This window comes from Cherax quadricarinatus, chromosome 54, assembly GCF_038502225.1.
Source record: "Cherax quadricarinatus isolate ZL_2023a chromosome 54, ASM3850222v1, whole genome shotgun sequence".
NCBI lineage: Eukaryota > Metazoa > Arthropoda > Malacostraca > Decapoda > Parastacidae > Cherax > Cherax quadricarinatus.
Window position 1 is genome coordinate 20,581,247 of NC_091345.1, and position 14,411 is coordinate 20,595,657.

The window sequence follows — 14,411 nt, forward strand, 5'->3', positions numbered from 1 at the left end:
AGATCTACCTGGGTAAAAGGTATGTGAGTATTTATAGGCTGGAGTCAGGTGGAGAATGCTGCATGTGACAATCTTCTGAGTAGGGCGATAGAATCTAGAACCTTGGGCAGCTTTAAAAAGAGATTGGATAAGTATATGAGTAGACCTTCTGCAATGTTCCTCCATTCTTGTTTTTATGTTGGATAGCGATGAAGTTTCTTGGCAAGGGGTTCAACTATGTTATAGAAGCCATTGTTCTGATTGAAGTTGTTGGATATACAGATAAGTGATGATTCCAGGATTCATCACCTGACCCAGCATTCTCCACCTGACCCAGCATTCTCCACCCGACTCCAGCCTATAAATACTCACATACCTTTTACCCAGGTAGATCTGTTTGCGACCTGATAAAGCCCACTGCGTGGGCAAAACATTGTCAATAAAGGATCACATTATACTGCTGAAGTGTTTATATTTCCATTGTGTTGGTATTTTATACCACTTATTTTCATAGGAATATGTATAATGTATTAAATCTCTCTCTGACATTTGCAGCGCATTGGGCATGGTGATGACCGCCACCAGGATGCAGATCGGTCTCCAGTCTTCCTACAATTTGTAGACTGTGTGTGGCAGATCATGAGACAATTTCCACATGCATTTCAGTTTACTGAAGATTTACTTATCACATTGCTGAATCATCTGTATTCCTGCCTCTTTGGTACCTTTTTGTATAATAGGTAAGTATAGTACAGTAACATCATCTAAATTCCTGACTCTTACATTTTGTGTGATTTGGATTCTCTTGACATAAAATTTTAGCTGATTGAAACTATACAGGAAGGCCCTGCTTATACAGCGGGTTAGATTCCAGGCTACTGCCATAAAGCGAATTACCTGTTTTTCACTTTTAAATGCATATAAATTTCTGGTAAAATGTTTACACTATTATATACATATTAAATCAACAATAGAACTAGGCGTAAAGAAAACAATAAAAAAGTAAAAAGCACATATAGTACTTACCTTAAAATATTTGTAGTCTTAATGTAGGGTGAGTGATGAGTAGTATTTATTGCAGGAAGTCAGGTGTGGTAGCCTCACAATTATACAGGTCCATATCCCATTATCCAAAACCTTTGGGACCAGCAGTGTTTCGAATTTCAGAATTTTTTGAATTTCGAATGAAGGTGGGGTCTAGGGCAGCACCCCATAATCAAACGTATGATTACTCACACTAAGTGGAATAAATAAAGACTACAAATACTGCTATGGTTTATTTATTGAGTAATATATTGATAAATGAAGTAATGGGATAATCATAGACCAGGAACATGATTCTCAAGATGATTGACAGATGGCATTTTTAAAGACTTCTTCAAGTGTCACCTGTCTTATTAACATAGGTTTCTATCTAAGCACTCTCTCTTTAACTGAGTAAATTGCCATAATCTCTTGCTTACTGATAAATACACGTTGTTCAAGGCCAGTAGTTGCTTATTTGTATTTAACACTATTTCAGCAATTTCACCATTACTCAAAGAATGCACAACAGGCGCATCATTGTCAATGTTTAGCATTTCTTCGATGTCAGCTTCCTATAACTCCATTAGCACAGTCAAGATCTTCGTTTTTTTTGCCCTTTACAGTGTTTTCCTATTTTTCATGAGTTTTTGGTCATCATTGTCACTATAATACTTCAGTAACTTGTCTTTCTATTTCTTTAAATCATAAACAGTGGTAGTTCCAAAACCATATTCTTCAGTAAGATGCTGCACTGACACACTACGATCAAGCTTCTGCAGTACCTCTACTTTCTGCGTTTTTTATAACGTCAGATGCTTCATTTTCTTTTTCTCACTGTTACCCATAGGGGTATCTGCAGCTCTTTTTGACATTTTCACAGTGAAATTAAACATGGTTACAAAATAAAAAGCTAAAACAAAATATCAGCGAACAGCAGATGCACGTGTGAACACTAGAAGTGCTGAGATATGTGAGTAAATAGAATTGTCAAAACTTATTTCTTGGGTAGTGTTTATTCTGTTAGTGGGTTGGATTTATGAAGGACCTGCCAAGTATGGGCCAACAAGCCTACAGCAGTGTTCCTCCTTTATTATGTTATTATGTACCCACGACACCAATCATACCCAGCCCCTCCCACTTATATATTTGTCCAATCTCTTTTTAAAGCTACCCAAGGTCCTATCGAAGCTAAAACCTTAAGTAGTTTCAAATTTAGGTTGGATAAATATATGAGTGAGAGGGATTGGATGTGAGTGGAACTTGCATGTGAGTAAATAAAATTATCAAAGCTTATTGCGAGAGCATAATTCCGTAAGTTTTCCATCACATTTCATACTTTTGGTGTCATTATGATTAGGAAAAGATTCTCTATCTTTTCATAAGAAAAAATCATTTTTTTTTCCGAAAAAATTTCGACCCTGAGAACAAATTTAGGAGAGGGCCTCACGACCCTGAAAGGGTTAATGATAACTTTCAAATATATTTTAGGTATATGGAAATACTGAATAATTGTTTTTAATATATGTTATTCCTGAACTAGAATGTGTTGCTAGAATATGGTGGCCACATCCAGAGAAACATAGATAGAACAGAAATAGTTAAAAGCAGTGAGCCAACATGGAGCCCAGAATTCAAACTTTTTACCTTCAGAGAAGGAATAAAAGCACTAAAATTACCCCCCCTTTTAACCCTTAAACTGTCCAAACGTAGATCTACGTTTATACCGCTAGCACTCCAAACATAGATCTACGTTTTATTTTTCCTGCCTCTAGATTTGGCATGATTGGCCTGAGATGCCTGGTCAGTACAGAATGGGTCTTAACACTCGGTGTGTGCAGTATTAAAAAAATCTGGAACTATACTTAGTACCTTGTGGGAGCACCAGTTCAGTTGAGCACCAGCTGGAGCAAATAGCACTAGGGATTCACTGATGTCATATCGTATTAACACTCCCCTTTTAAGAAGAAAGTGATGTTGACCTAGAGTGGCTTTGAGATGGATGTGGCCACAAATGGTCGAGGAAATATCAAAAACCTCGATAATAACCAAGTGCAACATATGTGCAACATCCTTTCATTTCTGATACCACTGGTAGTGTCATCCTGCCAGAATGTTCTATAACCTATGGCCTGAATAATGAGAAGCAATTTTGGAACATGTAATACGTATTCGACAGGCTGGCCGACTGACTGACTGACTGACTTTGGCTGTCTCTCTGTATCTGTCTCTCTCTCTCACAGGTACACATAAGTACAGTTATTATACATAGTGTAAATTACCTAGGATAATTCAAAAATTCCAGGCAAAGTGCTATACAGTGCTTGTAGATTATTTTTTTTTTTTATTATCACACTGGCCGATTCCCTCCAAGGCAGGGTGGCCCGAAAAAGAAAAACTTTCACCATCATTCACTCCATCACTGTCTTGCCAGAAGGGTGCTTTACACTACAGTTTTTAAACTGCAACATTAACACCCCTCCTTCAGAGTGCAGGCACTGTACTTCGCATCTCCAGGACTCAAGTCCGGCCTGCCGGTTTCCCTGAACCCCTTCATAAATGTTACTTTGCTCACACTCCAACAGTATGTCAAGTATTAAAAACCATTTGTCTCCATTCACTCCTATCAAACATGCTCACGCATGCCTGCTGGAAGTCCAAGCCCCTCGCACACAAAACCTCCTTTAACCCCTCCCTCCAACCTTTCCTAGGCCGACCCCTACCCCGCCTTCCTTCCACTACAGACTGATACACTCTTGAAGTCATTCTGTTTCGCTCCATTCTCTCTACATGTCCGAACCACCTCAACAACCCTTCCTCAGCCCTCTGGACAACAGTTTTGGTAATCCCGCACCTCCTCCTAACTTCCAAACTACGAATTCTCTGCATTATATTCACACCACACATTGCCCTCAGACATGACACCTCCACTGCCTCCAGCCTTCTCCTCGCTTCACACCCATATAAGAGCATTGGTAAAACTATACTCTCATACATTCTCCTCTCTGCCTCCAAGGACAAAGTTCTTTGTCTCCACAGACTCCTAAGTGCACCACTCACCCTTTTCCCCTCATCAATTCTATGATTCACCTCATCTTTCATAGACCCATCCGCTGACACGTCGACTCCCAAATATCTGAATACATTCACCTCCTCCATACTCTCTCCCTCCAATCTGATATCCAATCTTTCATCACCTAATCTTTTTGTTATCCTCATAACCTTACTCTTTCCTGTATTCACTTTTAATTTTCTTCTTTTGCATACCCTACCAAATTCATCCACCAATCTCTACAACTTCTCTTCAGAATCTCCCAAGAGCACAGTGTCATCAGCAAAGAGCAACTGTGACAACTCCCACTTTATGAGTGATTCTTTATCTTTTAACTCCACGCCTCTTGCCAAGACCCTCGCATTTACTTCTCTTACAACCCCATCTATAAATATATTAAACAACCACGGTGACATCACACATCCTTGTCTAAGGCCTACTTTTACTGGGAAATAATTTCCCTCTTTCCTACATACTCTAACTTGAGCCTCACTATCCTCGTAAAAACTCTTCACTGCTTTCAGTAACCTACTCCTACACCATAAACCTGCAACATCTGCCACATTGCCCCCCTATCCACCCTGTCATACGCCTTTTTCAAATCCATAAATGCCACAAAGACCTCTTTAGCCTTATCTAAATACTGTTCACTTATGTGTTTCACTGTAAACACCTGGTCTACACACCCCCTACCTTTCCTAAAGCCTCCTTGTTCATCTGCTATCCTATTCTCTGTCTTACTCTTAATTCTTTCAATAATAACTCTACCATACGCTTTACCAGGTATACTCAACACACTTATCCCCCTATAATTTTTGCACTCTATTTTATCCCCTTTGCCTTTATACAAAAGAATTATGCATGCTCTCTGCCAATCCCTAGGTACCTTACCCTCTTCCATACATTTATTAAATAATTGCACCAACCACTCCAAAACTATATCCCCACCTGCTTTTAACATTTCTATCTTTATCCCATCAATCCCGGCTGCCTTACCCCCTTTCATTTTACCTACTGCCTCACGAACTTCCCCCACACTCACAACTGGCTCTTCCTCACTCCTACAAGATGTTATTCCTCCTTGCCCTATACACGAAATCACAGCTTCCCTATCTTCATCAACATTTAACAATTCCTCAAAATATTCCCTCCATCTTCCCAATACCTCTAACTCTCCATTTAATAACTCTCCTCTCCTATTTTTAACTGACAAATCCATTTGTTCTCTAGGCTTCCTTAACTTGTTAATCTCACTCCAAAACTTTTTCTTATTTTCAACAAAATTTTTATGTTCCAAATTCTCTGGCTTCAAACTTAACTTTGCTGGTGTATTTTTATGATATTGGTCCTTCTGATAGGAAAATTTTTCTATAGTATGGCTTCAAAGCTGGTGTTTTTCAGTAAAAGGTTTAAATTAATTTAGGGCTGTATTTGTTATGATTTGCCAATTTTATTGAAAAAATTGGGATTAGTGTCCATGTGATAATTTGTGAATACCAGCTTTGATTCACTTCATATTTTCAACATTAATACTTAACTACATTACAGTATAAACTTATGCCACACTCTGCATTAATCTTTTCTCATGCATTGAAATACAGTGGACCCCCGCATAACGATTACCTCCGAATGCGACCAATTATGTAAGTGTATTTTTGTAAGTGCGTTTGTACGTGTATGTTTGGGGGTCTGAAATGGACTAATCTACTTCACAATATTTCTTATGGGAACAAATTCGGTCAGTACTGGCACCTGAACATACTTCTGGAGTGAAAAAATATCGTTAACTGGGGGGTCCACTGTATAGGTGACTTGGTTTATTCAATGCAGGGATAGCTTTCTCCGATTGTGCAGTGATCTAATTACATCTCGCTTATTTTTTTACTCTCATCACCTTGCTTTGTTCAGTGTTCACTTTTAATTTGCTTCTTTGACACACACACTTAAATTTGTCCAGCAGCCTTTACAACATAATAATAATTTTATTTTTTTTTAACATTGGCAATTTCCCAAGAGTCAAGGCAGGGTGACCCAAGGAAGGAAACATGTTTACTGTCACTCATTATTTAATGCTCTTTCCAAAAGTGCACAGGCATCACAACTCTAATGACCTTCTGAACCACTCATCCCCACCCATCCTTCAGGTGCAGGCACTACACTTCCCACCTTCAGATCTCAGGCTAACCAATTTTCCTGATTCCTTTAATTGATGTTACTTGACCCACACTTTATTAGTATCAGATTCCATAAATCTTGTTTCCTTTCCCATAACATGCTGACATTAATTTTGAAAGAAAAAAAAAAAAACAAATGTGGTGTAAAAAATAAGAAGTATTTTCTTTCAGATAGAGTATTGAAGGTAATCAGTGGAATAATCTCCAGATGGTTGAATGCAACATTAGAGAGATAATGGAACACATAAGAATAGCTATTCCTATTGGTTAGGTAATTACACATATTTTTTTTTTTTTTTTTTTTTTCAACAAGTCGGCCGTCTCCCACCGAGGCAGGGTGACCCAAAAAAGAAAGAAAATCCCCAAAAAGAAAATACTTTCATCATCATTCAACACTTTCACCACACTCGCACATTATCACTGTTTTTGCAGAGGTGCTCAGAATACAACAGTCTAGAAGCATAAACATATAAAGATACACAACATATCCCTCCAAACTGCCAATATCCCAAACCCCTCCTTTAAAGTGCAGGCATTGTACTTCCCATTTCCAGGACTCAAGTCCGACTATATGAAAATAACCGGTTTCCCTGAATCCCTTCACTAAATATTACCCTGCTCACACTCCAACAGATCGTCAGGTCCCAAGTACCATTCGTCTCCATTCACTCCTATCTAACACGCTCACGCACGCTTGCTGGAAGTCCAAGCCCCTTACCCACAAAACCTCCTTTACCCCCTCTCTCCAACCCTTTCGAGGACGACCCCTACCCCGCCTTCCTTCCCCTATAGATTTATATGCTTTCCATGTCATTCTACTGTGATCCATTCTCTCTAAATGACCAAACCACCTCAACAACCCCTCTTCTGCCCTCTGACTAATACTTTTATTAACTCCACACCTTCTCCTAATTTCCACACTCCGAATTTTCTGCATAATATTTACACCACACATTGCCCTTAAACAGGACATCTCCGCTGCCTCCAACCGTCTCCTCGCTGCTGCATTTACCACCCAAGCTTCACACCCATATAAGAGTGTTGGTACTACTATACTTTCATACATTCCCTTCTTTGCCTCCATAGATAACGTTTTTTGACTCCACATATACCTCAACGCACCACTCACCTTTTTTCCCTCATCAATTCTATGATTAACCTCATCCTTCATAAATCCATCCGCCGACACGTCAACTCCCAAGTATCTGAAAACATTCACTTCTTCCATACTCCTCCTCCCCAATTTGATATCCAATTTTTCTTTATCTAAATCATTTGACACCCTCATCACCTTACTCTTTTCTATGTTCACTTTCAACTTTCTACCTTTACACACATTCCCAAACTCATCCACTAACCTTTGCAATTTTTCTTTAGAATCTCCCATAAGCACAGTATCATCAGCAAAAAGTAACTGTGTCAATTCCCATTTTGAATTTGATTCCCCATAATTTAATCCCACCCCTCTCCCAAACACCCTAGCATTTACTTCCTTTACAACCCCATCTATAAATATATTAAACAACCATGGTGACATTACACATCCCTGTCTAAGACCTACTTTTACCGGGAAGTAGTCTCCCTCTCTTCTACACACCCTAACCTGAGCCTCACTATCCTCATAAAAACTCTTTACAGCATTTAATAACTTACCACCTATTCCATATACTTGCAACATCTGCCACATTGCTCCTCTATCCACTCTATCATATGCCTTTTCTAAATCCATAAATGCAATAAAAACTTCCCTATCTTTATCTAAATACTGTTCACATATATGCTTCAATGTAAACACCTGATCTACACATCCCCTACCCACTCTAAAACCTCCTTGCTCATCCGCAATCCTACATTCTGTCTTACCTCTAATTCTTTCAATTATAACCCTACCGTACACTTTTCCTGGTATACTCAGTAAGCTTATTCCTCTATAATTTTTACAGTCTCTTTTGTCCCCTTTCCCTTTATATAAAGGGACTATACATGCTCTCTGCCAATCCCTAGGTACCTTCCCCTCTTTCATACATTTATTAAACAAAAGTACCAACCACTCCAACACTATATCCCCCCCTGCTTTTAACATTTCTGTCATGATCCCATCAGTTCCAGCTGCTTTACCCCCTTTCATTTTACGTAATGCCTCACGTACCTCCCCCACACTTACATTCTGCTCTTCTTCACTCCTAAAAGATGGTATACCTCCCTGACCAGTGCATGAAATTACTGCCTCTGTTTCTTCCTTAACATTTAAAAGTTCCTCAAAATATTCTCGCCATCTACCCAATACCTCCATCTCCCCATCTACTAACTCCCCTACTCTGTTTTTAACTGACAAATCCATATTTTCCCTAGGCTTTCTTAACTTGTTTAACTCACTCCAAAATTTTTTCTTATTTTCATTAAAATTTCTTGACAGTGCCTCTCCCACTCTATCATCTGCTCTCCTTTTGCACTCTCTCACCACTCTCTTTACCTTTCTTTTACTCTCCATATACTCTGCTCTTCTTATAACACTTCTGCTTTGTAAAAACCTCTCATAAGCTACCTTTTTCTCTTTTATCACACCCTTTACTTCATCATTCCACCAATCACTCCTCTTTCCTCCTGCCCCCACCCTCCTATAACCACAAACTTCTGCCCCACATTCTAATACTGCATTTTTAAAACTATTCCAACCCTCTTCAACCCCCCCACTACTCATCTTTGCACTAGCCCACCTTTCTGCCAATAGTCGCTTATATCTCACCCGAACTTCCTCCTCCCTTAGTTTATACACTTTCACTTCCCTCTTACTTGTTGTTGCCACCTTCCTCTTTTCCCATCTACCTCTTACTCTAACTGTAGCTACAACTAAATAATGATCCGATATATCAGTTGCCCCTCTATAAACATGTACATCCTGGAGCCTACCCATCAACCTTTTATCCACCAATACATAATCTAATAAACTACTTTCATTACGTGCTACATCATACCTTGTATATTTATTTATCCTCTTTTTCATAAAATATGTATTACTTATTACCAAATTTCTTTCTACACATAGCTCAATTAAAGGCTCCCCATTTACATTTACCCCTGGCACCCCAAATTTACCTACTACTCCCTCCATAACATTTTTACCCACTTTAGCATTAAAATCCCCAACCACCATTACTCTCACACTTGATTCAAAACTCCCCACGCATTCACTCAACATTTCCCAAAATCTCTCTCTCTCCTCTACACTTCTCTCTTCTCCAGGTGCATACACGCTTATTATAACCCACTTTTCACATCCAATCTTTATTTTACTCCACATAATCCTTGAATTAATACATTTATAGTCCCTCTTTTCCTGCCATAGCTTATCCTTCAACATTATTGCTACTCCTTCTTTAGCTCTAACTCTATTTGAAACCCCTGACCTAATCCCATTTATTCCTCTCCACTGAAACTCTCCCACCCCCTTCAGCTTTGTTTCACTTAAAGCCAGGACATCCAGCTTCTTCTCATTCATAACATCCACAATCATCTCTTTCTTATCATCTGCACAACATCCACGCACATTCAGACTTCCCACTTTGACAATTTTCTTCTTCTTATTCTTTTTAGTAATCTTTACAGGAAAAGGGGTTACTAGCCCATTGTTCCCGGCATTTTAGTTGACTTTTACAACACGCATGGCTTACGGAGGAAAGATTCTTATTCCACTTCCCCATGGATATAAAAGGAAAATTAATAAGACCAAGAACTATTAAGATAAAATCAAAGAAAACTCAGATGAGTGTGTATAAATAAATGTGTACATGTATGTGTAGTGTGACCTAAGTGTAAGTAGAAGTAGCAAGACATGCCTGTAATCTTGCATATTTATGAGACAGACAAAAGACATCAGCAATCCTACCATCATGTAAAACAATCACAGGCTTCGTTTTACACTCACTTGGCAGGACGGTAGTACCTCCCTGGGTGGTTGCTGTCTACCAACCTACTACCTATACATATACATACTATATACATATACATACTAATATTACTTTCTGTTCCATTTATTTAACAATTTTATTACCAGCTGTAGAAATGTTCCTGTTTAATCATAATGATTGCTAATTGTCTACTTGTTCATTTCTGTTTTGTCAGTGAACGAGAAAGAATGGAAAAGGAGGTAAAGACTAAAACAGTCTCTCTTTGGTCATTGATTCTCAGTAATCAATCAGATTTTGAGAATCCATTGTATAACCCAGCAACTCGCCATCATGTCCTTTTCCCTCTCACCTCTATGCGTCATCTCTGCCTTTGGGATAAATACTACTGTAGATGGAACCCATCAATGCGACAGCAGGTAAGATATTTAGTTATTCCCAGATACTTATATTTTATATTCAGTATCTTTGTGGCTAATTAGTTACTAGCTATTATTATTAGTTGACCTTGTATGTCAACCCTGTATTTTCCTGGATATCATTTTAATGCCAGGTCACATTGACTTGAAACTTGCAGGAGTGTGTGGCCCTATAATGGCTGTATTTTCCATCATATAAGGTGAACTTTACATTTGATCTACCCTAATTTTAGGAATAGTTTTTATGGAAAAACCCTTTAGTGTATATTATCATACAAATACTCTACTACTACCACCACAAGTACAAAGTTGTATAAGACATAGAGTGTTTTTTGGGTAGTTTTTGAGGAATATTGTCTTGTATAACAGAAAATATGATAACCATTCAACCCATCTTCTTTAAACGTAAGTTGACTGCTAACATAAAGTTTTAAGCAAATTTACTGATGAACATTATTTCAGCCTAGGTTAGTTTAGGTTAAATAAGTTATCGCCTATAAAGAAAAATTTGTCACTTCCACGATGTCAGTAAATGCAATAATACACAGAGGTGATAAAAGCTTCTGAAGTATGAACAAAAAAACAGGAACCCAGTGAGCACACACTACAGTACACAATCACATATTAAGTTCCATGTCAAAGTCTCACCAATGTGATCATTTTTTTGCAATAACATGTGTTGCAAAATATGACTTGGGGAGGAAAAAGAACAGCACAGACATGAAAGCTAGACTACAGAAAAAGAAAGTATTGAGACTTCAGAAAAAGTTTGAGAATTTTAAATGAGATGAAATATAACAGGGGACAAATGTCAAAAAAATATATGATGAGTTCTGTAACACACATGGAAATTAAAGCAAGCAATATATTAAAATAAATCAAAGACAGCAATAAATTTAGACCAGTTTACTAGCTGTTGCTGGAAAGCCCAAAAAAGGAAAGAAAAACTTGAAACCATTATAAAAATTCAAACAAGACAGTTGCCAAATTTCAAACAAGCCAGGAATGAATACAGTAGGGCCCCACTTATATGGCACGTTAGGTCCCAGGCTACCGTCATGAAAGTGGAAATCGCCGTAAAGTGGAACACCTTTTTTTTTTTTACTTATAAATTCATATAAATACTAGATAACAAGTTTACACTAGCATATATTAAGTTAGCAATAGAACTAGGCATTAAAAACAATAAAAAAGTAAAATACGCATACAGTGGACCCTCGACCAATGTTGGCATCATCTAACGTTAAATTCGACTAGCGATACATTTTAACGCAAAAATTTTGCCTCGACTAGCGCTAAAAAACCTGACCAACGCTATTCGTTCTGTTCGAGACGCATCCACTTGTAGCCTGAGCGCGCCTCACTTGTCCCGTGGGTGTCAGTGTTTACAAGCCAGCCAGCCACCGCGGTCCCATCCAAACATACAATCGGAACATTTCATATTATCACAGCGTTAGTAGTGATTGCACATGCAAAATAAGTCACCATGGGCCCCAAGAAAGCTTCTAGTGCCAACCCTACAGCAAAAAAGGGTGAGAATTACTATGGATATGAAGAAAGAGATCATTGCTAAGTATGAAAGTGGAGTGTGTGTCTCCGAGTTGGCCAGGTTGTACACAAAACCCCAATCAACCATCGCTACTATTGTGGGCAAGAAAACGGCAATCAAGGAAGCTGTTCTTGCCAAAGGTGCAATTATGCTTTTGAATCTGAGATCGCAAGTGATAGAAGATGTTGAGAGACTGTTATTGGTGTGGATAAACGAAAAACAGATAGCGATCATATGTGAAAAGGCTAGGAAGTTGCATGACGATTTAATTAAAACAATGCCAGCAACTAGTGGTGATGTGAGTGAATTTAAGGCCAGCAAAGGTTGGTTTGAGAGATTTAAGAATTGTAGTGACTGAAAAATATGTGCAGGAATTCAAGGAGTACATAGACAGTGAAGGACTGAAACCTGAACAAGTGTTTAATTGTGACGAAACAGGCCTGTTTTGGAAGAAAATGCCAAGCAGGACCTACATTACACAGGAGGAAAAGGCACTTCCAGGACATAAGCCTATGAAAGACAGGCTTACTCTGTTGATGTGTGCCAATGCTAGTGGTGATTGCAAAGTGAAGCCTTTATTGGTTTATCACTCTGAAACTCCCAGAGTGTTCAGGAAAAACAATCTCCTCAAGGCTAATTTGTGTGTGCTGTGGAGGGCAAACAGTAAGGCATGGGTCACTAGGGACTTTTTCTATGACTGGTTACACCATGCATTTGCCCCCACTGTGAAAAATTATCTCCTGGAAAATAAATTGGACCTTAAGTGCCTCCTGGTATTAGACAATGCTCCTGGTCATCCTTCAGACTTGGCAGAGCGACTTTCTGCAGACATAAGCTTCACTAAGGTGAAGTTTTTGCCTCCTAATACCACTCCTCTCCTGCAGCCCATGGACCAGCAGGTCATTGCAAACTTCAAGAAACTGTACACAAAAGCTATGTTTGAAAGGTGCTTTGTAGTGACCTCAGAAACTCAACTGACTCTAAGAGAGTTTTGGAGAGATCACTTTAGCATCCTCAATTGTGTAAACATTATAGGTAAGGCTTGGGAGGAAGTGACTAAGAGGACCTTGAACTCTGCTTGGAAAAAACTGTGGCCAGAATGTGTAGACAAAAGGGATTCTGAAGGGTTTGAGGCTAACCCTGAGAATCCTATGCCAGTTGAGGAATCCATTGTAGCACTGGGGAAGTCCTTGGGGTTGGAGGTTAGTGGGGAGGATGTGGAAGAGTTGGTGGAGGAGGACAATGAAGAACTAACCACTGATGAGCTGCTAGATCATCTTCAACAGCAAGAGGCCAGACCTGAGGAAACTGCTTCGGAGGAGGGGATAGAGAAATTGAAGAAGTTGCCTACTTCAAAGATTAAGGAAATGTGTGCAATGTGGCTTAAAGTGCAAACCTTTTTTGATGAGAATCACCCTGACACAGCTACTGCAAGCCGTGTTGGCAACCTGTACACTGACAATGTTGTGAAACACTTTAGGAATGTCATAAAGGAATGGGAGGTACAGGCCTCTATGGACAGATATGTTGTGCAACAGAGGTCCAGTGACTCAAGCTGGTCCTAGTGGCATTAAAAGAAGAAGGGAAGTAACCCCGGAAAAGGACTTGCCACCTTAAGTCCTAATGGAAGGGGATTCCCCTTCTAAACACTAACACCATCAACACTCTCCCCTCCTCCCATCCCATCAATCATCACCAGATCTTCAATAAAGGTAAGTGTCATGTAACTGTGCATGTCTTCTTCAGTTTGTGTGTATTAAAATTAATATTTCATGTGGTAAATTTTTTTTTTTTTCAATACTTTGGGGTGTCAGGAATGGATTAATTTGATTTCCATTATTTCTTATGGGGAAAATTAACTCAACTAACGATAATTTCGATTAACGATGAGCTCTCAGGAACGGATTAATATCGTTGGTCGAGGGTCCACTGTATACTGCATAGTACGTACACTCATTACTTACCTTAAAATATTTGTAGTCTTAATGTAGGGTGAGATGAGTAGTATTTATTGTAAGAAATCAAGTGTGGTATGTTTGGTAGCCAGCCAGGCTACCATACCAGGCCACCCCACCCACACATAATATTCTATGATATTTAAAGCCTCACAGAGCGATAAAATGCATATACAGTTCACTCGTTACTTACCTTAAAATATTTGTAGTCTTAATATAGGGTCTGAGGCGAGTAAACGAGATAAAACAAATAAATGAGAGAGAGAGAGAGAGAAAATGAGTACATGAGAGAAGACAGGCATGGAGTTATGTAAACAAACCAGGTGAACGTGTCTGGTTTATGTACAAGTTGTCT

General features: G+C 38.9%; 1 protein-coding gene across 6 annotated transcripts in view; it reads left to right on the forward strand.

Annotated features, from left to right (window-relative positions):
• Nucleotides 1-14,411, forward strand: part of mtm (phosphatidylinositol-3-phosphate phosphatase) — a 109,181-nt gene that overhangs the window by 88,276 nt on the left and 6,494 nt on the right. For all 6 annotated transcript variants that reach the window (XM_070096720.1, XM_070096722.1, XM_070096724.1 and 3 more), the window contains 2 exons: nt 535-719; nt 10,351-10,552. In XM_070096720.1, the coding sequence (XP_069952821.1) occupies nt 535-719; nt 10,351-10,552 (387 nt within the window). The remainder of the gene's footprint in view (nt 1-534; nt 720-10,350; nt 10,553-14,411) is intronic.